This window comes from Seriola lalandi, unplaced genomic scaffold, assembly GCF_002814215.2.
Source record: "Seriola lalandi dorsalis isolate HSWRI2012SDOR001 ecotype SW California unplaced genomic scaffold, Sedor1 jcf7180002054692, whole genome shotgun sequence".
Taxonomy (NCBI): Eukaryota; Metazoa; Chordata; class Actinopteri; order Carangiformes; family Carangidae; genus Seriola; species Seriola lalandi.
This window is the reverse complement of record NW_019525245.1, coordinates 2,703,610-2,728,226: the sequence shown is the minus strand read 5'-3', so window position 1 is coordinate 2,728,226 and position 24,617 is coordinate 2,703,610. Positions and strand designations below refer to the sequence as shown.

At 38.1% G+C, this 24,617-nt stretch overlaps 3 protein-coding genes and 4 non-coding genes across 8 annotated transcripts in view; 6 read left to right on the top strand and 1 right to left on the bottom strand.

The window, feature by feature from the left end:
* Nucleotides 1-2,433, bottom strand: part of ccdc3b (coiled-coil domain containing 3b) — an 11,328-nt gene extending 8,895 nt beyond the window's left edge. The window contains exon 1 of the mRNA XM_023423705.2: nucleotides 1,647-2,433. Coding sequence (XP_023279473.1) covers nucleotides 1,647-2,005 — 359 coding nt within the window. The 5' untranslated portion in view covers nucleotides 2,006-2,433. The remainder of the gene's footprint in view (nucleotides 1-1,646) is intronic.
* A 356-nt stretch (nucleotides 2,434-2,789) lies between these two features.
* trnar-acg (transfer RNA arginine (anticodon ACG)) lies at nucleotides 2,790-2,862 on the top strand. Its single transcript has one exon. It is a non-coding gene; the product is annotated as a tRNA-Arg (tRNA).
* Nucleotides 2,863-3,135: 273 nt separating this feature from the next.
* On the top strand, nucleotides 3,136-3,208 carry trnar-acg (transfer RNA arginine (anticodon ACG)). The gene has a single exon. It is a non-coding gene; the product is annotated as a tRNA-Arg (tRNA).
* Nucleotides 3,209-3,546: 338 nt separating this feature from the next.
* trnar-acg (transfer RNA arginine (anticodon ACG)) lies at nucleotides 3,547-3,619 on the top strand. The gene has a single exon. It is a non-coding gene; the product is annotated as a tRNA-Arg (tRNA).
* Nucleotides 3,620-4,090: 471 nt separating this feature from the next.
* Nucleotides 4,091-4,163, top strand: trnar-acg (transfer RNA arginine (anticodon ACG)). The gene has a single exon. It is a non-coding gene; the product is annotated as a tRNA-Arg (tRNA).
* Nucleotides 4,164-8,571: 4,408 nt separating this feature from the next.
* On the top strand, nucleotides 8,572-20,194 carry vamp3 (vesicle-associated membrane protein 3 (cellubrevin)). Its single transcript, XM_023423654.2, has 5 exons — nucleotides 8,572-8,690; nucleotides 14,514-14,592; nucleotides 17,423-17,581; nucleotides 17,948-17,999; nucleotides 18,226-20,194. Coding segments are annotated over exons 1-5 (309 nt in total). The 5' UTR covers nucleotides 8,572-8,688; the 3' UTR covers nucleotides 18,243-20,194.
* A 944-nt stretch (nucleotides 20,195-21,138) lies between these two features.
* Nucleotides 21,139-24,617, top strand: part of per3 (period circadian clock 3) — a 15,591-nt gene continuing 12,112 nt past the window's right edge. For both annotated transcript variants that reach the window (XM_023423484.2, XM_023423482.2), the window contains exon 1: nucleotides 21,139-21,298. The gene's annotated coding sequence lies outside the window, so the exon portion shown is untranslated. The remainder of the gene's footprint in view (nucleotides 21,299-24,617) is intronic.

The following is a 24,617-nucleotide window of genomic DNA, read 5'->3' as shown; positions in this document are numbered from 1 at the left end:
ACACACACACACACACACACACACACCACCCCCACTGATGGTACACTGGTGTATTTCAGCAGTGCTGGGCAGACAAAAGGCGGTCCTGCCGACTGTTGGCGGGCTGATAACTCTCCTGAGTGAAAATTCTTTGTAGGTTTACCTTCAAGCTGTTGGGAAATGTCTGGCACTGTAATTACACTGACTGGAATGCAATCAAGGTTTCCTGAGCAACAGTGTTGTTTCTGTCCGACACAGACATTTAAGAATTAACCTGCCACATACTTTTTTTGAAATCTGAGTGGAAACTTTGGCAGGTTATGAAATACAATATCAACCTGAAATCAATACATGGTCAGAAAACTGATTATAAAAGAGAGTCTCTGAGTGCAAATGTTTCCTTACTGGCCGACAATTGATTGACTCCTCTGAAAGGCTTTGCTTCCTTTCATGACAGATCTCAGCACAGGTTTGAAGAGTTGCTGATTTTCATGGGAGAGACAGGGCAAGGCACAGAGAGGAGCTGAGGTTCAAGGATGGATTTTATATTATACTCATAATATATTACTGGGGTGCCTAGCGGTAAAAACACATACAATATACTCTCTGTGTATGTCTCTGGCTCAAGATGTGAGGTCTTCTGAACAGATGTTTCTTATACCTAAAACGTAATTGGTTGAACTTCTATCCTCCAGTTTAAACATTTAACCCTCATAGATGTGCACATGGTGTCAGTTGGGTCCCAAGCTCAGGAAGGTCAGATGGTGGAGCCAGTGATGATGTAATCCAAGTTTATGACTGCAAGACAAAAGGAGGTCCTTGTACCCCAATGTCTAATCCAAAATATAATACCCTAAATGTACATTTGAGTTTCTGGTCCTTCTCATTCAAGTGTTTTTTTAAGTGCTTTACATTGAATTTCCATTTTTTTGGATTAGGTGTAATGAAGTGGCTGCAGTGTAGGCTACTGAACAGACATATCAGCTACACTGGTGGGACTGATAGTGGAACATACAAATGTATGTGAAATTATCGTTTCTCTTCTCCAAAGACTTAATAATAAAAAATTTCATATAACCTGTCTAACACCACTTACCCATAGAGTTTAACTGAGTTTACAGTACAATATTTCTTTTCGCACTCAGTTGTTATCAGATCTAATTATCACTCACTAACTTTTTGCACTCAAAGCAATTTATTCTAATTAACAAAGTGGGAGAAGATGTGTAATTGTTCTTAATCCTAAATAGCAATGTAAAGTTTATTGCAGCTGTGAGACACATCTGGATAAGACGGTGAAAATGGGTCATGCCGTGTTACCTCAGGAAACAGTCACTGAGACAAACTCTTAAAACGTTTAACATATACAGCCCAAAACAAAATCATATTCATGTGCTTGAAATCTTACGCACATTTATAACTTTGCATAAATATGTGTTTAACTGCTACAACCCAAATGATCAGTTGTTTATTTCGTCTTTTTTCTATAACTTTATTAACTTATATGCATTAAGTGGTAGTTGTTGTTTTTTTTGTATTGTTTTTTTTTTTTCTTGCTGAATCTCTTCACTCATTCTGTATGGGGCAAATAAAGCTATAATTAAATCATTTTCATTTCGACTTAAAGAAATAATTTTCATGACTGAATGCGGGCATGGGTTTCTCACCTTAGAAAGAAGTAGTAGTTGTTGTTTTTGGTGACACTGTAGGAGAAGCAGGGGAAGTAGCCCAGGCCGGTGACATTAAACCTGGAGCCGGCGGGGACCTCCAGCATGCTGCCCCACGCCTGGTCGCAAAGCAGCTCGATCTCGGCGGAGAAGAGCAGGTCTGTGTCGTGCTGCCACGGCAGGTAGTTATACACACTGTACGACTCTTTGTGCAGTGCCAACACCTTGGCAAAGACTATGATCTCCGCCAGCTCAGCGCGGCACGCTTCTGTTTGCGGTCTCCAGTCGTGGGGCAGCTGACATCCCCAGCTCCCATGGGGACCGGCCGCTGCCAGAATAAAACCCAAAATAATCCACATGATCCCAGAGAGAGAGGAGACGGAGACGTCTGTGGGTCACTGAGGCGCACCGACACGAACGATTCAGCTGATGGATGAAATCACAAAAGGAGACACTGCAGGGCTTTCACACCATGCACAAACTTCCACCAGCGCTGGCTCAACTGATTTTCACAGTAAGTCAATATAAACAACAATATAGCCCCGGACAGTTGGTAACTTCACTGCTGTCCCTGCTCCCTCCCCCAGCCACAATACCTGCGATTAGTGGATCAGCCCATCCACACCAGCATCCCCTGAAAAACTTTGCCTCTCACCTTTGAAATGACATCAGGAGGAGCTAATTAGGAGCTTGCATTCAAGCCTGTGTGTGAAATTTCCTAAGTAAAACTCCCTTAAACAACACAACAAATCCTCCAGCTCCAACGTTGTGAGAATGTGTCATTAAATGCAACAAAAAAAAAGAGAAAACAATAAAAGAGTACGGTTAGAATTAAAATTTCCAAAAGATCAGTGGTGCCCTCTAGTGGCAACATGCGAAGAAACAAGGTACTTCAGTTTTCATTAGATTAACCAGGGCTAATTTACTAGTTTAGTAGTATAAAATAATGTTGTAGACTCCATAAGAAAATATCAGTTAAGAGCTTTCATTCGTGTTTTTTCTGCTGGTGCTCAGGTATAGTAGGCTGACATGTTGATCAGGTGATAGAGGCCAGACAGTCTGCGATAAAAATGGACAGGCTGAAAACTGTGTGAACCCCAGAAGAAGGGGTCGTGAACGTCATAAAAGAATATATTTGCTCACGGGCCAGTGGCGCAATGGATAACGCGTCTGACTACGGATCAGAAGATTCTAGGTTCGACTCCTGGCTGGCTCGTCTTTTCTACAACAAAGTATGATACAAATGTACAACAGAGTTACATAGTAATAGTCATAGTAAGACGAAGTGAACCCATCATGAGGTGCTCCTGTTATACTGAATAATGGTGCTTAAACGTACACAAAACTAATGTCACCTATGATAATTGAAATTTCACAATTTTAAAACTACACTTAGATTAGCTATGTATTTTCATGCTTTTAATTAAGTAAAATCCTGAGATCCTGACAGTCAAGACGCAGTTAGATCTGTCTATGTAATTTTCCTGTCGGGCCAGTGGCGCAATGGATAACGCGTCTGACTACGGATCAGAAGATTCTAGGTTCGACTCCTGGCTGGCTCGAGTTTTAAACTTCATCACTAGAAACATGCGTAGCATAGCACAACACGGACCGCTAAACATGTGTAGTTGAACCAAGGTAGCGATCTTTCTAAAACTAAAACTACAAGAGCAACTTGTTAAAGAAACTGGCTTTAGTCAAAATGTCACAATTGATTAAAGAACAAGGCTAAGTATTTTTCGTAATAGAATATATGTGTAGAGGATGGTGCAAATGCTTCCTCGATTGCCTAAATTTGTCTTCCTTTATGACCGATCTGCACACAGGTCTAAAGAGATGCTGCTGTCCTATGCAGGGAGTAGCACAGACAGAGAAAATAATGTTTTTAATGGCTTTCGACGGGCCAGTGGCGCAATGGATAACGCGTCTGACTACGGATCAGAAGATTCTAGGTTCGACTCCTGGCTGGCTCGACTTTTCATTATGATCACTACTCAATGCTTAATTCTTGGGTAAAGTAATGTGTGACATCACGGATCGTTCTCGCATGTAGATAAACCTATGTAGACCATGTAGACGAGGTACAGTCCATCTGCTTAAAATAACTCGTGTTTTAGTCAAAAATATACACACAAACATAAACAAGAACTATTTTACTTTATTTTAAGTGTTTTCTAACTGTAGAGATGCTGGTTCTCGTTGCAAAACCAGGTCAGGCACAGAGTGGAAGTGAAGTTCAATGTATGAATTTTATGTTATACTAACAGCCATAAGGAAATCTGCATTCAGTTTTACCTAAATATGTTTGGTAAGGTGGGCTATAAAACGTGTAACTTAGACTGTGCCACACAGATGTCAATCTGAGGTGGGACAGCTAGTGCCACGAAGACATGGATGCTGAGAGTACAAATATATAGAATACACAAACTCCATAGCTCTTCGTAGGGCCAGTGGCGCAATGGATAACGCGTCTGACTACGGATCAGAAGATTCTAGGTTCGACTCCTGGCTGGCTCGTGTTTTCTGACTTCAAACCTTGCATTATTTTTAACGTTAAGGACTGTTATAATGGTATATAGATCTTTTAATCAGTTGGTTTACAACAACTCTTATTTTAGTGAAAATATCAGATATAATGCACGTTTTCTTACCAATTGCTTTGCTTATCGCTACCAAGATTTGACGGATAACGCGTGTGACTAAGTTTTGTCTCCTGGCTGGTTCTACCTTTCAGCATCATTACTGTGAGGAACACTTACATAACATTACATAACTACATCATCATGGAATGTCACCATATCTGGATATAATAAAAAGTAACATTTCACAGGACACCAAGTGAACAGTCTAACAGCTGGCAGAGTAGAAAAACAGGACCTCACCGTCAGAAAGTACTGCTGGTTTTATTTAATAGCTGGCTTTTCAGAAAATCAGTAAATCAGTCCTGGTATACACACCACAGGCCTTTGCAGGACTGAAAACATCTTTCAGTTGCAGTTAAAGCTACTGAGCACAACTTTCCAAAAATACTTTCTAAGTTCAGGGGTTCATGTAGGCTTATTTTCTAATAACAATTACTATTATAAATTGCAATTATAAAATACCATGTACTTTATATTTGTGTTAGGGCAACATTTTATATTAACATCGTGGGTGATCATCATTTGACTCATAAGAAGTGTGACTGAATGATAACAAACTTTTCTTAGTATGAGATATAAATACTTGATGTAGATAACTTTACTGAAGTGAATTTGATCACTTAAGTAAATACCATTACATTCTGAAGCAGTGGGCTCACATGTAGTAATCGGATATAAAACAAACACACCTCTAGGTGGCAGCATCATCAAGCATCAAAGTATTAATGCATTCAGATGCTCTACTGGCTGTGGTACAACACTAGAAGCTCTTCAGATGCATTTACAGAAACCCTATTTATACAAAGCCTGCATCACACTAAAAGCACAATAGTGAATACTTAACACAAGAGGTGCTGCAGGTCCAGGGTGCAGATTTTTACCTGATGGTCATTGGCTTACAATATTCTTTTGTTAATGAAGAGAAATCTGTTTCTGTTGTATGTCAAAATGTGACAGCAGGAAGAGTAGGGATTTCTGCTGTGAGGGTTGTAATTTGGTGTGCAATTAGGGCTTGTTCACATTACACATACTTGTTTGACCCAATGTTAATGTGAAAATGTTCATTTATGCAGCTTTAAAATGTTTACACGACAACTGGAATGTCGGCTGCACTTGAATGCTACAGTTAAATTTTTCTCTGTTTGAATAACCTGTAGTGGGTCATGCCAATCATACTGGAGGAAAAGTTGGTAATTTCAGCAAATACAAAGTTTATACATTTTTAATAGACCTTCAAAATTTTACACCATTTCCCAAACAAAAAGCTATTCACAGGACCTTGTGCTCCCCAAACACAAACAGACACACAAAACATTTCTCTCATCATTCTCCATGATTTCTACGGCCCTGTTCTTTACACAACGATACATTCTTTCCCTCCCCACTGCTTAGAACAAATCTAGCTGATGCCTGTTTCTCAGGTGACAAACACAAAGTGCCAGGTGCTGGCAGGGGGGCGCAACAATCGAGAGGTAGAAGAGTGTGCATGAGGACACGGCTGCAACACTGCTGACTGTGATGCTCGTGATCACTTACATCTGTGAGGGAGATTAAACATTTTTCTCAGAAACTGCTATTTCATGACAATATGCAACCTCTCAGCTCTTATCTGCAATGAATGCATCTGTGTCAACTGTTTGCATAACAGCACTCCTGAGGAAATCAACAGCGTCTGACTTCCTGCAGAAAATCCGAGAGAAACGTGCATCAGAGTGTTTTCCTGGAGGCTGCAGTACAGAGGTCAGCGAGGCTGCAGAGCCGGTAGAAATGGATTTAGGATATATAAGTTCTCTATCACTTGTAATTTCTTTCACATTCGCTGTAAGCTTTGGGGTTTTTTTTTGCTCAAATACACACATTATTTTAGAATGTATTCAGACCCTTCACATCTTCACATCCTCTCTGCCAGTTCTGATTTTTCAAAATAAATGTAAATGTCAGTAACTATAGACGATATTAACAGGAGGGCTTCGATTAAAAATGTTAGGGCAGCTGGGTCCCTGCACAGAGTGTGATACTATCCACGTGAAACCAGGCATCATGCATAATGACCATGTCCAGAACCTGGACTTGAGAAGCACTCCTTTGTTCAACAGGCATGAAGTGTAACTCAATCAAGCAAGTCACTCAGGCATTCACCATTACTGTGTCCTTATATACAGGCTTGCAGTCTGAAGACAGAGAGTTAAGAAGTTAGGACATTTACATTGACTTTGTTGCTTAGTGCACCTGCTGAAAATATCAGACGACCAGCATGAAAGCCAGCAGAGAGGTGGAATGTGATCGTCTAGGATTTCTGTCATGTTTTAGCATATTTGACAAGCATACCTCATGGATACTATTGGAAATGAGAGCCTATATTGTTGTGTATTATATGCTAAGTTTGGAGTAAATGAAACCATTTAATTTAAAGGACAGTTCCAGCCTGCTGTATAATGGAGGTGCTGCTCAGAAAGAGATAAATCGTGTAAGTTGTTAAAGTATGGTGCTTAATCTTAAAATGATTTATGTTGTTTTTAAATAAATAAAGTAATATCACACATGAGGTATATTAATGAAGCCATTACAACTCTGCCTAAAAACTCTTTTCTTGTAACAGAGACCTGCTAAGGGAAGCTGTAAATGAATGATCTGGTATGTAACCAAAAAGGAAAGCACAAGATGACAATGTTGTTGTTGGGTAAAGGGAAGCTTGGGTTTACCAAAACCATCCAAGGACCAACTGCAACTTTGTTTGACTGCCTATCAATTGACAACACGGAAAAACTTTAGAGGGGGATTTGTGGCAAGTATTTAGCAAAATACAAATGTATTTCTTTCCCAGGGAATTTGTTGTATATTACATCTACTACCACCCCAACTCAGAAATATCGATTCATTCCCCCATTTCAAATCACAACTCAAAACACATCTGTTTAAAACTGCCTTTTCCATCTGATGCCAATTGCTCTGTCACTTTTGTATTGTTTTTATTTTTATATTTCATTTTTATTGTTGCTTCTTCTTAATGTGTTTTTAATCTCAATTTGTGTAACTCTGTACAGTGTCCTTGAATGCCAAGAAAGGCGCCTTTAAATAAAATGTATTATTATTATTATTATTATCTACCATTATATTTGACCTGCAAACTAACAAATGTTAACAGCAAGCATCATATAAACATTTTAATAAAGATACAGTATATCATATTGATGTTTATTCATTTTGTATTGAATAGCAAATGCAGATATGTGGCGACTCTTGTGACCCCCTGTATGTTTTTTTTCCCCACTCATTTACTCGAGATTGTTGTTTGTTTGTTACTTGCCTGTATCTTAGGACACATCTTTATCCAATCACTTATCCACTAACCACTGACAGGGTTTGTATTTTTTTTTTTTACATGTATAAAGATGAATTTTAGACAACGTGACATAAATTAGCTATCTACATTGGGTGACAGGACACTGCCTCTTTGATGTTGCCTTCAAGTGCTTCAAGACACTTAACTCATAGTTGATTAAAAGAAAACAAGTCACTGACTGTCAGAAAAATAGCAACGCTACTGCCCTGACCTGTAGCATGGAGTTTTAAATTCATATTTGTAAACTATGGATCTTTGCTGTCACAAAGAATATCTTTGTCCTCTGAGTAGTTTCTATTAATAAGTCAGCCTATAAAGAGGGCTGACTGAATTAATAAAGAAAGAAATCAGTTTGATTCATGTGGACTACTCCAAATAACGAATGTTGTTCCTTTTTCAGTTGCAGTAGTGAAATGCGTGTTGAAGGACTATTTCTAACTTTGAAAATATTCAAAGTAAAGTTCTGGTTCCCATAGTCACATGCTGATCACGGGCTTTGATGGTCGCTCTTTCCTCGCATATCTACCGGACAGATGACCAATTAAATGATTGAAGGTAGAAAATGCACAGACTTGAGATGTTACTCTTCCATTTTAACCTCTACCCTCATATCTTGCCATATTTCGAGTATGTGCTCCCTTCTATGCTATAATCTAATGTTATGCGTTAATAATTGCATTATGCTCAGGGGGCTACAGGCTACTGCCTCTTTAATGATGCCTTTAAGTGCCTTTCGTTTGTTCTTACTTTTATAATACAACACCTAACAATAAAGTGTACCAAGTAATATGAGTCAGTTTTTGGATTATATTTTATTACAAAATAAAGTAGCTCTAAGTAACTAGGTAACAGTTAACGAAGAATTAATAATTTAATTTTTTAAGTCATTTTTAATTATTCCGTGGAGCTTCACGTTTGCCCATGATTCACTTTTCCCATTTCCGATAGGAAGGGAAGGCAGCACAACCGACGGCAGTAACAGTTACGACTTGATACTTAGCATTAGCTCAGAAGCAAGAAGCAGCACCAGTGCAGTTCAAACGAATTTCATCTCACAATGTAAGTCTGTTATGGTTCTACCAAACGTGTGTTTTAAATTAAATGGTCGAAACTTGGTGAAACTTTGTCTAGCATACCTGCCTTCTTGGTGGTTTGGTGAAACTGGATCACAGAAAGAAAGCAACGCCCAAAAGTTTGCTGCGTTGCTACTAGCCCGCAACAAGTGCTAGGACGTTAGTTTTCGAGATGTAGCTAAGCTAGCTGTAGCTACATCTTGCTAACTTCGTCCAACACAAACTGTGTCGACGTTTCTTTGCACAAGCTAGGCTTTCCTCCAGGTCCCCGGTTTTCTGTTTGTTTATTAATTTAAAGACTAGTGGAAGCATTTCGTTGTAAATATTGCAAGTGTAATCGGAAATCAATACAGTGTTAGCGAAGTAAAAGTAATGGTGAAAAGTCGACTTGGAACAGGAAATGTATTGATGGCTAACGTATCTGTGTGTTAGTAGTACGTAATTGTGTAATTAAAGTGGTGCAACTAGAACTGAGCGATGTTTTATTGTTATTATCACTTGTTTATCGGTCTTTGGTCAAGTGAGAATGAAAATACAGGACAAGCCAAATCCTAATTTCGTTTGAAGGACCCCTTGTTTTAGTATTCCCACTAACCTCCCCCATCCCTTCATCCATTCACACCCTACCACTACCTACCACCCTACAAAGGAAGTCTGTCCAAATAGTATCATATAGTTTAAAAAGAAGCCCTGATCGAGTCTGTAAATAACGTCACAGTATCTGTTTGGGTGATGTTAATCCTCGATGAAGATAGTTTCAGCTTAAAAATATCCAAGAAGCATCGTACCTAACTTTTTACTGTGATAAAGCAGGAGTTTTCAGAGCTTAACTACTTGGCTGCAGTCAAACTTGTAACCCAGAATTCTCATGTACTTTCATGAATAGAGAGATGTTTTGTTTAAATCAATAATTCATAGTGTTAGTGGCAGGAGGTTATGATGTCATAATTTCATGAATCATTTCATTATAATTTACTACATAAATGATCTTTGTAAAGATAAAATGTTGGCTCGGTTATACAGTCAGTGAACGATTTGATATGATATACAATACAGTCACAGTACATGACACATGATCTTAACCGTGTAATTTTGGAGGCTTGACAGTATTTTTTTCTACTTCCACAATCCAGTAGAGAAACTACAAGTATTGACAAAGTCGTATATCAATATTTTTCTGTTGGGATTGATAAACAAGTAGTAGTTGATATAGTATATAAAATAATTGTGTGAAAAAAATGAATATCACTTTCTGTAAGAGGGCTACTCCTTTACTTCAAGAAGACTGTATGTTTGTTTAGTCAGAGTTTGGATGTAGGACTGGAGACAAGCATAAAGTTATTTGGACCAATTCATTACACATTAACATGAAAAAAATTAACAGAAAAACATCAAAGAGAAAGTTACTCCTATAATACAGTGTCTAATGCAATTGCTTTGATTTGGGACTGTTGGCTTTACACCTGTGTAAAAACTTAACACAGAGATAGAGTGAGATAGGAGATAGGAGTCTTTACATAAAAAAGTGATGCCCTGCTTTATTACAATGAGATGGACATGTCTGCTGGCTCCCGGTCTCGTATAGCCAGACCTGTCTCCACAGCGTGTGTCAGCACTGGAGAATTGATGAGGGAAAATAAACTGTGGAAAACAAAATCTTTTGTGCCTCCAGAAAGTCAAACCACAGATTTATTTTAAATTAAGAAATTTAAAAGATGTCTTATTTGTTTATTATGTTATTAGAATCCGCTAACATCCACCACAAGAACCAAGGTGGCAGTCAGTAGACCTTTTCCATGACACGTTGACATGTCACTGCAGGGAAAGCACGGATGTAATTTGTAAGATAAATGATTGTTGCAGTCTATTTATGTCATTCACTTTTATGACCCTGTTATTGTACACACACTGGCTCACTTTGCATGGCTTACTGCAACGTTTAAATGGAGTGAAGTCATCATTAATGTTAATTATACCTGTGCTTTTTGTGCCATGATAAGGTAAATCTCTTTTGTCTAAAGGTAAATAGAAGATATGGTCACCATGAAGAATAAAAAATAAGAATGATCAGACTGTAGTCATACAGTGAATTCAGTAAGTGTGTATGTGACCACAATTTTTTCACATTCTGTTATGTTGCTTTGTGCTTGAATTAAACACACAATACCTCACAATGACAAAACAAAAACAGAATTTCAAAAATTTTAGCAAATTTATTAAAAATAAAAAGTTTTCAGACCTTTTGAATTTGAAATTTAGCTCAGATGTCTCCAGTTTCCCTTGATCATCTTTGAGATGTTTCTACAGCTTTACTGGAGTCCACCTGTTGTAAATTCAATTGATTGGACATAATTTGGAAAGGCACACACCTGTCCATATAGGGGAGGTGAGAAGGACCATGGTAAGAGAAGTGACAAGAACCCAAAGGTCACTCCGGCTGAGCTCCAGAGACCCCGTGTGGAGATGGGAGAAACTTCCAGAAGGACAACCAATTCTAAGCATCATGTCTGGAGGACACCAGACATGATGCTTACAGTTGAGGTCAAACAGTTAAATTTTGATTTCATCAGACCAGAGAATCTTGTTTCTCAGAGTCCCAGACTGCTTTAGCTGCTTTCATGCACTTTTCACATGAAAGGATTCCTCCTAACATCTGGCCACTCTGCTGTGAAGCCTAGATCATTATTTCCCATAACTTTAAATCCTGGAGACATGGATTTAGAGTGTTTAAGTTGAAAAATTATTATCAGATACGATTATTCTAAGACTCACTCTGTTGGTGTTTTATGAAAAGAGACTGAACCATACAGTCTATGTGCAGCTGGAGAATCATAGCAATTAGGTAAAAGCTGGATAGAGTTGCATATGGATGTTAATTCTCTGTGGAAGTAAGAGTCTTTCAAATGACACAAAATCATTAGACTCCATATTGATGACATTGTGTGTCATTTAAGCAAAGCACCTGGAACCAGGCTCATCCAATAAAATCCAGTTGCAGAGTTGTAGTGCATATTGTTTCACACCTGCACTTTTGGATCAGAAGTTCCAGTCCAGCCCGTGGCACCAAAAGTCAAGGGCACTAATAGGTAATTAAATACATGCCTGTGTAGACATGGCAAGGTGTGCCATCTACAGTCATTAAAAGTCTTAGCTTTGTAATTTTGGCACCTGTGCCCCCTGTAGGAAAAGTGTGATATCTGCAGTTGTTTTTTTTTTTAAATAAGTGCTGTTTTGTGTGTATTTCATTTTACATTTGTATCACCTCTTAACTAAAACAAAAGAATTGATAAAAATTTTAAATAATTTTGCCTCAGAAACCTCCAGTGTACACTAAGTACTCAAAGTTGTGCCTGTAAACATGAAGTTCTGCTTTCATGAGGTCTTGGGTGTGTAACAGGATTCGCACCTATTCGCCATTGTTGGGTTTGATGTTTGCCTTCCTTTTCTGGAAGAATATACGTCATGGATTGTTTTTCTTCAGGAAATGAAGTAGGTTAGTGTTACTACCGTATATCGCAGTTTACATTGAGTGTTCCTGTGTTGTTGAAACCAAGGCAGTTGGAATGCAAGTCAGCTGTTGAATCACGCACCTAGACTTGAGCTGTATTTAAAGTTGGCTATCAGCTGCAGTCACCTCTGCAGTGCTGACAGATGTTTATACACTCTGGCTGACTGTGACATTAACACTCCCTCTCAGCCGCTCTGCTGTGTGTCGGGTGACTATAGCTGGCAGTTAGATAAATAGGTTTGTTTTCTGACTTTGTTATGCAGTAGGGTGAATCAGGATTGTTCAGTTATTGATACTAAGCCAGAAAATTGAGAATCCTGTATGACAGAAAGACTTGTGTTTGTAAATTCATAAGGATTTAGGAGAGAGTGGAGTAGGTAGTTGGCTATAATATACAGAAGTGCAGTTTAGTCAGCTTCCTCATTCCTCAGTACCCACACTGACTTCTGTTGTGGAACCAAATATACAGTGTGTCTAACATAAGCAAATTTCATTTTAGTAGTTTCAGTAGTAATTTCACTTCGAACTAAGTAGTGCCAGAAGAAATAAGAGATGGTTTGTGAGTGTGTGGCTCTTTGTCATGGACAGTAGGTCAGTATAGGTGCTGATTTATTTTGATAAGGAGTATATGATCATTTTATTCAGTATATGTTTATCAAAAAGTCCTAATTATTTCCTGCACTAATGTTAGAAGCACTTGTCATTCATAGCTTTGTTTGTCATAAGGGATGATAAGGGATGTTTTGAGCATGTTGTCTATGCATTGATGTGTGCGATAACTGTTTTGCATGCAAAGGAAATTACCCATCTGCAGCTGTCTTGGCTTTCTTTTAATGTGGGCTGAGTCTTTGTATATGTTGTCAGTAGCTACACTGGTCTGTTTGCTGAGTCATAATAATCCCTTACAGTTTGATGTAAACGCCTTAAACCAATCCTCCTATTTTCAGTGATCTGTTGTTGTCTTTGTCAAAATAAGTGGTGTCACTGAAGAGCAATGCGGTGTGGAGTCAGAGGGTGGCAGTAGCTAACTACTTTGTGTTCTTGTTTAGAACGCTCTTCCCAAGTTGTTTAGAAAAACCCTCAGACAATGAGGATTAAGATACATGCTTGCAGTTTTAGATGGGCTGGGTGTATGCTGTTATGTCCAAACACAATCATTTTTTTCTGATGTATTTCACTCAGCTCCCTATTTACAGTTAGTTGACTGTTATGAAGCATTGACATGAAGCATTAATCTTGCAGCAAATCTATGGGCCTCCCATTCATTCTTAACCTCCTAAGACCCGAGCTCTATTCTTTGCTATATAGGCTGATTGGGACCTGAGAAAAATGATGTCCACATATGAGGACATTAGTTTTAAATTTCTATTACTGAGTGGCAGTATAATATCCTCATATGTGGTCACCAGGCCCTTGTTGAGAAAAAGTTAGTATTGTGGTCTAGAGAACCCAAAATGTGAGGTCCACATATGTGGACGCCAGGTCCTAGGAGGTTAAGGCATATAACCACCCAGTGTATTCTTGCTTGATAAATTAACCTCCATCCAGATAATATCCATCCTCAGTTAGTTATTATTTTGAACGCCACTTCAGCCACGAGACAGACATGGACATGACATGTTAAGGAAAGTAAAAACAGAACAATGTGCTTAATATGTTAATTTATTGGCAGACAAACTAGAGCATGTGTACAGTATCAATATTCACATGTCCCACCTCTTCCTCCACCAAAAATAAAACAGACAAATTTCTCTACAGGAATAATTCTACTATATCAGTGAGGGATTTTCAACATGTGAAATGTGAATTTTTGTGTACATGGTCAGACATTCTGTGGGTTGGTTTAGAGTCACCAAACTACTCTGTTTTGGTTTAAATTATCATGTAATTGCAGTGTCACTCCTGTTGGTCTTAGAGCTCCCTCAGATTGGTTTTGCTGTGTAGCAGACTTTTCTAAAAAACCTCAACATGTCCTTTTCTATACGATTTCACAAAATCAACAATTTATTTTATTCAATGATTTAATGACTAGAAATGTCAGCAATAATTGGCATCAACTGTTGAATACAGCATGTTAAGTGAGGTAGGATCAGTTGTCATATACTGTGTGTTGTTCCACAGACACAGTGTAATGTGTTTGCTTTCTTACTGCACCAAAAACAAATGTCACCAACTCTGGTCACTTGGGTGCTGAATTGATAAATGCATTAACATTTTAGGTGGAGATTGAGTTATGTGGTATGTAACAGATTTTCTTTTTTAAATCTCACACGAGGCTAATATTTACCTTTTCATCATCAGGTCAGCCCTCGGTCCAGAAGGCTCTGGCGCAGCGTCAGGCAACAAGCGCTTGCAGCAGACCCAGGCGCAGGTGGATGAGGTATGATATGTCTAATGGCTTGAGGTCCATTTAAAGCCCCAGGCTTTTATTTTCACACTAGTTGATACTAAAAATAACCCTGTTGTTTAAAAAAAAAAAAAAAAAAATCCTAATTCATGTATGTATTACTATTAAGAATACAGAAATTATTGATTTCTGATTATCATTTATAAAAAAAGCTCTCACATGATAGCATTTCACTCTGCCCCATCTTAAAGTCAATTTTATAACTCTTAAACTGGATGTAAGTTCTACTTAGTCTACCTTTCTCAGTGTACCTCATTTACCTCACCAAGCCCACTAACTCCTCTAGGGCTGGATATCTAGGGCACTGATCTTCCAATTTTGATTCCAGAAGTCCAGAATTTATTCATTTTAATTCAATTTAATATCAATCAGAGAAATATGAATGTTAAACCGCTTCTCAGAATTTACCCTTTGAACTTAAATTTCTTCCAAATTCAACAAGTGATCAACAAATTTTTCCTTGAATATAAAATTGTCTCAATCGCACTGCACATTATTGGCTAAATTCTGATTACATTTGTGGTTATAAAACTCTGGACCAAGGATTAATTTTCCTTTGCAAATTCAAAACAATTAAAACAAGATATATGTATATTTTTTAGGTCTACAGATGCAAAACATTTAAAAAGAATAACTAAAAAACTGCACCACTTACAAGGGTGTCATCATTATGCATCATCCTTTTTAATGATCACTTTGAGCACAGACGCGACAGAAACTGTCTGTTCACTAATTCATCTGCAAGGTTTGTGTTGATGAAACAGTAGCTTGATAATTGCAGATACCTTAGCTAGGGTATGCTTGCCTGCACGTACAGACTGAATAAAGTAAAATCCATGTCAAACACAAACTGAAAGCTCAAATCAGTGCGCAGAGTCCAGAGAAAGCTGACCAGAGTCAGCTGACCATCCTGAGTCGTGACAGTCCAGTAAGATTTGGCGGGTCCACACAGACCGTAATTGTTCACTACACAGTTTACGAGGCTGTCATGAATCAGTGTAGCTAAAATAGCCAGCTATCATCTACTTTTCTTTTTAACTTTCTTTTTGTGCATGTGCAATGCATTCAGAAAGTGTTCAGACCCCTTCAATTTTTCACATTTTGTTATGTTACAGCCTTATTTCAAAATAGATAAAAAATATTTTTCAGCCGATCAATCTACACTCAGTACCCTATAATGACAAACTGAAAACAACATATAGTAATTTTTGCAAATGTATTAAAAAGGAAAAACCTGAAATGTCACATTGATAAACTGAGCAACAAGGGAAAAGGGCTTTCACAAGAGAGGTTACCAAGAAACGGATGGTCACTCTGGCTGAGCTCCAGAGATCCTTTGTGGAGATATGAGAAAATCTCAGAAGAAATGTATTTTTATTTTTTTGTCGCCTTCCCCAGCTCTGTGCCTCAACACAGTTCCGTCTCTGAGCTCTGCAGGCAACTCCTTCCTCCTCATGGCATAGTTTTTGCTCTGTTATGCACTGTCAGCTATGAGACCTTAGGTGTGTGCCTTTCCAAATCCTGTCCAATCAGCTGAATTTACCCCAAGTGGACTTCAGTTAAGTATAGTGTAGAAATATCTCAGAGATGATCAAGAGAAAAGGGAGACACCTGAGGTCAAGTGTCATAGCAAAGGGTCTGAATACTTATGTCAATGTGATATTTCAGTTTTTCATTTTTATTGAATTTGCAAAGATTTCTACAATTTGGTTTTCACTTTGTCATTAGGGGGTATTGACTGTACATTGATGAGGGAAAAAAAAAATTTTTTTTTTAAATAAAATATGAAAAAAGTTGAAGGGGTCTGAATACTTTTTGAATGCACTGTAGTAATAACTCAATTTCCATAAACTAGACATTCTGCATATCTTGCAGCCCTACCTGAACCACTTTCAGTAAGTAACCACTACATTAACAGAATCTACAGTAACTTAACATTTAGTCCACATGTACATGTTCACTGACAAACGGCGTAAATGCAAAGATCGATCTTGAGATTTTAATAATCAATATTGGATCGTTCAAATAAAAATTGCCTAATCCTAAACACTCCCCTCTTTCTCTTTCTTCAGCCACTCTCTGTGACTCCCTTGTTCCTTGATATCTGTCTCAAGCAGAGACTTGCATAACCCTTGGCAGCCGTGTCATGAATCACCACAATGTGGAATCAGTAGCTCTCTAATGCTCTACCTCCACATGTCAGTTCACATGCCAGGGAACATTCAGTGAAAGTCATTTCTTCTGCAGTTTTTAGAAATTATATTCAAAACCATGTCAGTGAGGCCACCAGGAAGAAATGTCAGCCAAGTCTCACTCGTCCCATGGGTGTCACTCTTAACCCTATTACTGTTCTGCCTCTCCTTCTCTCATTTGTGGTCCCCTTGGGTTTAGCCCCTCCTACCCAGAACTTTAACCGTAGCATGTCATACAAAGCCTCCAATTGGCTGCCTGCAGTTTATATAATCACTGTCTCCATAGTTATGTAAGGCCTGCATGGGCCAGTACACTCCTCTCCACACTGCCGCTCTGTCTGAGAGGAGGGGCAATAAGTTGGGTTTGTGGATCAGTGGAACATATAGGTTATGTGTATTGTGTGATACTGTGACAAACCTGCACGTCTCTCTGATTCTATGTGAACTCTGTTATTAAGCATGAGTGTATATATATATATATATATATATATATATATATATACATATCTTGTCAGGAATACCAAACATTTAGGTCCTGTACAGCATAAACAGGATTTTTAAAAAACACTGACATTCAACCAAGTATTTTATTCTTGTGTGTGTTTGTGTAGGTGGTGGATATTATGCGTGTTAATGTGGACAAAGTGCTGGAGCGTGATCAAAAGCTGTCTGAACTGGATGACAGAGCAGACGCACTGCAAGCTGGAGCCTCCCAGTTTGAGACCAGTGCCGCTAAGCTGAAAAGGAAATACTGGTGGAAGAACTGCAAGGTGCCTAACAGAGTTTGTTCCAAAAAGCACATTGTAAATGATAATGAATTAACTCCATTCTACAAGTCTCTAAGCTGGAAGTGGTCTGAGTTATATTGGTCTTGACAAAGCCCAAACCCTTAAATGGAGTTTCATGTTCACCTAATTTGTTTTAGCAGCATTAAAGGTAAATTGTTTGACTACATAACACAGTTTACATTTACCATTTATGATTGTGAACTGAGGTGAAACAAAAATACAGAAAATTGTGTTGTTAACAAAGTTAAAAGATAGTACAAATAATAAGTCTTTGCTTTTGAAAAATACACATCTTAGTTCCAGTTAAAGTGTATAGCACTAAATTTACTGTACTTTTACCTCTTCCAGATGTGGGCCATCCTGATAGCTGTCATATTGATCATTATCGTCATCATTATTAGTAGGTATCAAGCCTGTGGTTGGTATAAAGTATAATCTTCTACATATAATTACTTTACAGAGATTTCAGTTTAAACTGGATTGTTGATGTTTATCTATATATGTTGATCTAGCATATATTTAAATTAGAGATGCTTTTTTTTTTTTACTAATTTACTGACTTTCTGTAGTAAAACAAATTAGTTTATGTAAGACTTTCATCTAAAAAGTTCTTACTTCATTCACAGTTTGGAATAAATCGTAAAGCAGCGACGGGACGGAGGAGTGGAGGAAACAATGAAGAAGAAGAAGAGAGTAGCAATGTGCATAATTAATGTCTCAGAAGAAGAGGTCACATGATCACTGGCTACTGAGCTACACAACATTTTTCACCTCCTGTATGGGGTCTTCATTCCTTGTCCTGGATTGCCGTGTGCGTGCGTGCGTGCGTGCATGCGTGCGTGCGTGCGTGCGTGTGTGTGTGTACGTACACACATGTGCCTCAGTAAAGGATTGTCATAATACCAGAATTTTACCCTGCATTACTACACCATACCAGACATCACTAAATGCTTATTAGAGTGCCATGCCAAAGACAACAGATGATAAATACAGTCAAAACTCAACTAAAACCTATAAAAAGCACATACATACACACATATTCCAACCTCAGGACTAGAAGTGAAGAATATTGTTGTAAACTCTCCTCAACTTATATTTACTTTTTTATGTTTTACTGTATTAATATCCATTGATTTTGTGTGCCGGGCTAAGATAAGTGCCTTAGACAATATGCTGTTCTGTGTTAGGTTAGATTGTAACAGTAATCATACAGAAGAGATACCCGTTTCCAACGTACACACATTTTTACTTTTTGTTGTTGAGTTTAATGTCAATATTTCAATATTTAATAATTTCCCCTCACTTAAAAAAAATCGGTTGCTTGCTTTTCAAATTCCAGTTACAAATGAAATAGTGTGATTCAATGCCTTAATTCATTTATGCACGTGTTAACTGAGTTCTCTGTATAATATCTTAAATTTAGGATTGAATGAAGGTCACTCAACAAAAAAAAAAAAAACTATCCAGTAACACGCTGTTGGACCATCTGATATACTACCTGTCCCTGTCCATCTCCTTTTGAGATGGATAAGGTATAAACTAGTATGGGCTTGCATTTAGAAAAGTGCCTATATTCTAAAACCAACAACCGCAAAGTCTGACAAAGGTTAGAGAAACTGCCATAAAGTGTAAAAAAAACAAAAAAAAAAAACAAAAAAAAAAACCAAAAGTGCTACACTGGGTCTAAGAAGTGGGGAGTTGTCTCAATCAGGTTCTCCAGGATATGCCAGAAAGTTTTTCTCTGAAATATTCAAGCGCAACAAAGTAAGAACATTTAGTTTTAGACAGATGCCTTAATCCGTTTCTCCAATGGAGAGCAGCCAACAATACAGCCATACCTTATTGACCATATTAACCAGCCAGTTGAAGAGTAGTATTTTCTGGATGCTCTGTCCAAACAAATACTGTGCTGCTTGCATTAATCTGCTGAGCTAATTAATAAGTCTTCTGTTCAGTCACACTGGCATTTATCCAATCCCAAATGCAAATTGCTCCTCGTGTGATATTTTAGTTTTATTATCTTGCTAACATTAAATTTTTTTGAGCATTGTTATTATATGTAGAACTAATCTTGCTGCTCAGCTCTCTGCTGCTGAGCATCATGGGTGTTGAGTGAGTGTGGAGAAAAACAATCCAGTTTTGGGTGTTGGGCAACACCAATATTGGATGATTGCTTTCCCTGCTGTTGCTTCAGTCTTATTAAAAGAAGCATGTTTTAATTAGGCAAACAAGTTGGGATTGCTTTGTACATTCATTTAATTGTGTCTGGCATTTCATCCAATCAGAACTGTTGTTGCATTTTTCAGTAGTGGATGATACATTAGTAATTGAAATGAACACTAACACAGGTATGTGCTCTTTAGACATTTTTACAGTATATAGATGTAGACATGAAGGAAATTGTGTGATATTTATCAGAGGCCATTGAAAATTCTTTTACATACCAGCCTTTTATCACAGATGTATGGAACTGTCATCATCCTCTCCTGTCTACACCACAAATTTGAGGCCAAATTACTTACAAATAAGTGCAATTCTACTCTTTTGCCCAATATGCCTTTTGCTTGAATAAAAGATTTAACTTAAATCACGAAACCTTGTCTAAGTATTTGTTTTCCTTGATCTGTTACAGAATCTATGTCAATGGTTACTTTTCCCAACAGAGACTGGCTGTCTCACAGATAGTCCTTGTTCAACTTTAAAGATGATAGAATTATCCTTAATTCCTCTGTTTAAGTCTGATACCTCTTCACTAATTCAATACACACAAAGATTGTATGAAAAACAGTTGTCACTATATGTTACATAATTTAATTGCTAAAAACTTCCCAGGTAAAAACACCACCTGTTTACCTCAGTAGCTTTCTCCCTTGAGCCTAAAGACCCATTAACCAGCCTCATGAGACCCAGTCCCAACAAACTTTCCACAGCAGGAGGACTAGTCATGTAGTCCATCATCCATTAGTTTTCTTTTGTATGATACCTGCACTCGGTTTGGGCTCCTCGGTGGACCTTTGGGCTCCCAGATGTTCTGCATGGCATGGCTGTAGTAATCCAGCCTTGCCTGCACTATTACCACATGTCAAAGACATAACAGACATCACTGTATCAACAAATTTCTTCAAGTTCAAATTTAATTTTTGCCATACCAACTGTAAAATACATGTTAGAATTAAAAATTACTAAGTAATCATTTATCATAATCATGAATTATCATCTTAAAAATAATGTGAATATAATGTCAGAAACTTAAGTAGTCAAAGTCTTTAATTTCTCTTCTCAGCTGGACCTTGTAGTGGCTCTGTTCATTCATTCAGCAGCAGGGGGTGGATGCAGGAGCTTGTGAGTTGGTGCCTGCTCCGGGTTGTTGTAGGTCTGTTGTGTAACATGGAAATACACGTGAACCGCCAGCAAGCCGCGGACAAACTGCGGCGTTTAGGAACACCCACAGTCAGACCTTCTGCCCAATCACACAACATATGCAATATTCGCCTGTCCAATCATCGTGGAGTGGGCGGGGTTATGCCGTGCCGGCCTCACGTTGCACAAATGTGTCAAACGCTCCTGAATAGATGACGATGTAGCTACATGACTGGGACATAATTAAAAGAATATATACTTCCAATACGGCCCGGCGATCGATTTCATGTACTCTAAATTTTTGGTTATTGAAGCTGAATCACACACGGATTCGAAAAGGTAAATATTTCTCCAGAGCATCAATAATTTGAGGTGTCGTTAGCGAGTTGGCTAACTAGCTAAACTAGCTAACCACCTCGCCCACGGCACTAACCAGAGAGAGCAGTGGATGTAAACAAATGGGATTTAATCGTTGTCATGTATTTTTTTTTAGTGCTAGTGTATTTTTGAGTGCACATTGTATAGCTTTAGCCGAATGCTTTACATCTCCAAACAGGAAAGTGTGACTTGGGTGTAAGCCGTGGTCAGTTGCGTGTGCTGCTACTATGTTAGCTAAACGATATGTCAACCGTTCGATTGTGTGCTGCACATAGCAAGTGGCACTGGGCTGGATACTGAGTTAGTAACAAACTGTAACTAATGTTCCGATTTACAGTGCATGAATACCAAGCGCAGTTATCATATTCTCTGTGTTAACAAGCTACCAGTTTACAATATACGGTACTATTTGAAACGCCAGCTCATAAAACCACTCAGCTTTACAGGCTTGCCAGTGCCAGGATTGACTAATTGCATCATCTTATACTTATACTATGTCACAAAATGTAATTTGTAGCTGGTCAGATGTGTGGCAGTTTACACAATAATGCCATTACTCAGTGATGAATGGCTGTTGTGCTTCAGTCTTTAGGTGGAGTAGTAGCGGTCTCTCAGTCTTAAGCCTGATCGTATGGTGGTTGCTGAGGTTATTGAGGTTACTGGGTTCATGTGGGGAGGGGGTAGTGAACCGTCAAATGAGTGTCAGGTTTGTTTTGAGTGGGGACGGGTTGTGGTCTGTTGTTGAAGTCTGAAAAGCTTATCCTTTTCTGGTGGACGAACGCACGTAAAACAGGTATCAGTGTTAGCTTTAAATTATCTTTCATATGCGTTATGTTTTTCTGCTTGTCTGCATGTTTGTTTAATTTGCTGTGATAATCTTGGCTTTTGAGGTGAACCATAAACCTACAAGTTCACTATACTACCTCAGCTCCATACATATTTAAAAGGAGTCAGTCAGTCCGTTTCCACCTAAATCCTCTTAAGTATTTTCGACCATTAAATAATTGTTAACCTTAAGGTGTATATAGACTTAATTTACATATTTCCAGTGTGTATATGATATTATTTAATATTGTGATTTCATAATCAATGTTGTGGGTATGCTAATGTATAGGAAATACCAGGTTTTTACTTCCATATGTGCAGGAACTGTGTGTGCACCGTTGATGTACTATGTAAGTATGGCTCTGTATGATTTCATTCCACCAGAGACAGATCAAAACATGTGACTAGAGGTTTGTCTGAAAGGCTCTTTGAGATGACACGATCATTCCTTAATTGAGTTTCATCTAAGTTGTTGCATCCATATACAGTGGAAGTTGAGTGTCAAAGAGGAAATATTAGCTGTGTTTTCACTCCATGCACAGTGGACCTGCTCAATCTATTGGTGAAAAACAAGCTTCCTAAATTGTTGCTTCCCTCAATAGTATATTTACCAAAATAGGAAATATTACTATAGCAATGTGGTACGAACTGCATATTTTGTGTAAGCCCCAGTGTTGATGAGGTAGGCATGCCATCAAGTGCAGCAGGGGTTGCCTTATTTTACCACAACCATACTAGGGCTTGTCAAAAATTAAATATGATCAATTATTATTGTCATCAACTTTCAGAAGAGTTAAATCGAGATGATCTGATCTTATTATATTATTATCATACAACTCTGTTGTCCAAATTCAGAGCAAGCCAAATTAGTTATTTAAGTTTTTCTTTTATTCATATGAAGGTTTTGGTCTCTTGCAATATTTTACAAAACAGTGGTACAGTTTATGTTACTTTGAAACATGTTTCTTTAATTTATTTGTGATCTTGCATAGGTTTTTGATGGTAAGCACATCAATATTTGAACATGTACTCATTAACACCTTCTTTTTACCCACTCCAAAAGTCTAGTAAAGACAGATTGTTCAAATTTGTCACCTCAAAAAAAGTCCATCTAAGTTCTACTTTAGGATAAAGCACAGTCCTGCTCTGTCAAAGTTTTCCTTCTTATTTTTAACGCCCCATTCTGTAATTTTATTGTTGTTTTTACAACATTAATAGCATCTGTAAATGCATATTTAATTCAGCATTCATTTATAAATTTATAGACATAAAATGAAACACGACTTTTCATACTTATACATATGGGTTAGTTTTACTGTCAATCAATTTGGGAGTCAAAGTAACCTTCTCCTTACATTTGGATCACAGTGTGCGTTGAACAAGAATTCAAACTTTGCTCCGCTGAGAAGTGCTGGAGAAAAATACAGATCCCTAACCTGGCCCAGCACCTTGACCCTAGCATGGCCTTATCTGGTCTGTTTGTGTGCTTTACAATTAAGGCAAGGCCAGAGCATCATACCTACACCACAGTAACCATGTGTTTACGTGTGCATGTTGTACAGGCATAATGTCTCAAGTAATAGGAGGAGAGCTTATACACTTTGAATTGAGCAAGCTGATTATGTAATCCTGCAGTGACGACCTGATGAACGACACAGGATATTTTCATTGCCTCCTGTTTGTGCCTCTCAGTCTTGTGACAACCAGGATTTACCTGCTTGGTGCTCCTTGTAAACACGCCTAGAAACACCCACTTGCACACTGTAATTATTGTTCCGTGTCCGCCCCACCGTTCAAACCACTTCCATTTAAGTTTCAGTTAATTAGTGGCAGAGGGAGTATACAGAAGACAGACAGTGGTAACGCTCACTATTGCAGTATTAATTAAAAAGTGAGGTTGTGTAATCTCTGACAATCATCTCCTCAACCTCCTCTGACAACCATCCTCACAGCAGTTTAGTTTATAATGAAGTTTAATTACTGAGTCTGAACTAAAGCCCATTTGGGAGGGGTTAATCTTTTTCTGTAAATATTCGTATAAGCTGTGTCATTTCTAAATGTCTGTTACTCACAGGGTTCCTGAGCTGTAGCCTACCTACAGGAAAGACAAGGAAAATGTCTCTGTGGGCATCAGCTGTTATGCAACCGAGTATCACATAATTATTGTGCTGTTGGTGGTGTGTAATGATTGGCATTTGGCAGAGTAGTACCTGGACTTGCCAGTGCTGATGGATGAGATGTGTAAATCATAGATGATGGGAGTGAGTCAGACAGCAGTGAGTCACTATCATGGTCACATTGTCCAGTAATGTTAGATAACATGGCAGATTGTGTTTGTTTACATTGCGAAGTTGAAAACATCATCTTATTGCACAGAAAATTTGATATGTTTACATTTGGTTATGTTTGGGGTAATGCACCTTTTAAAAAATTTTCCACCAACATTCTGTGGATC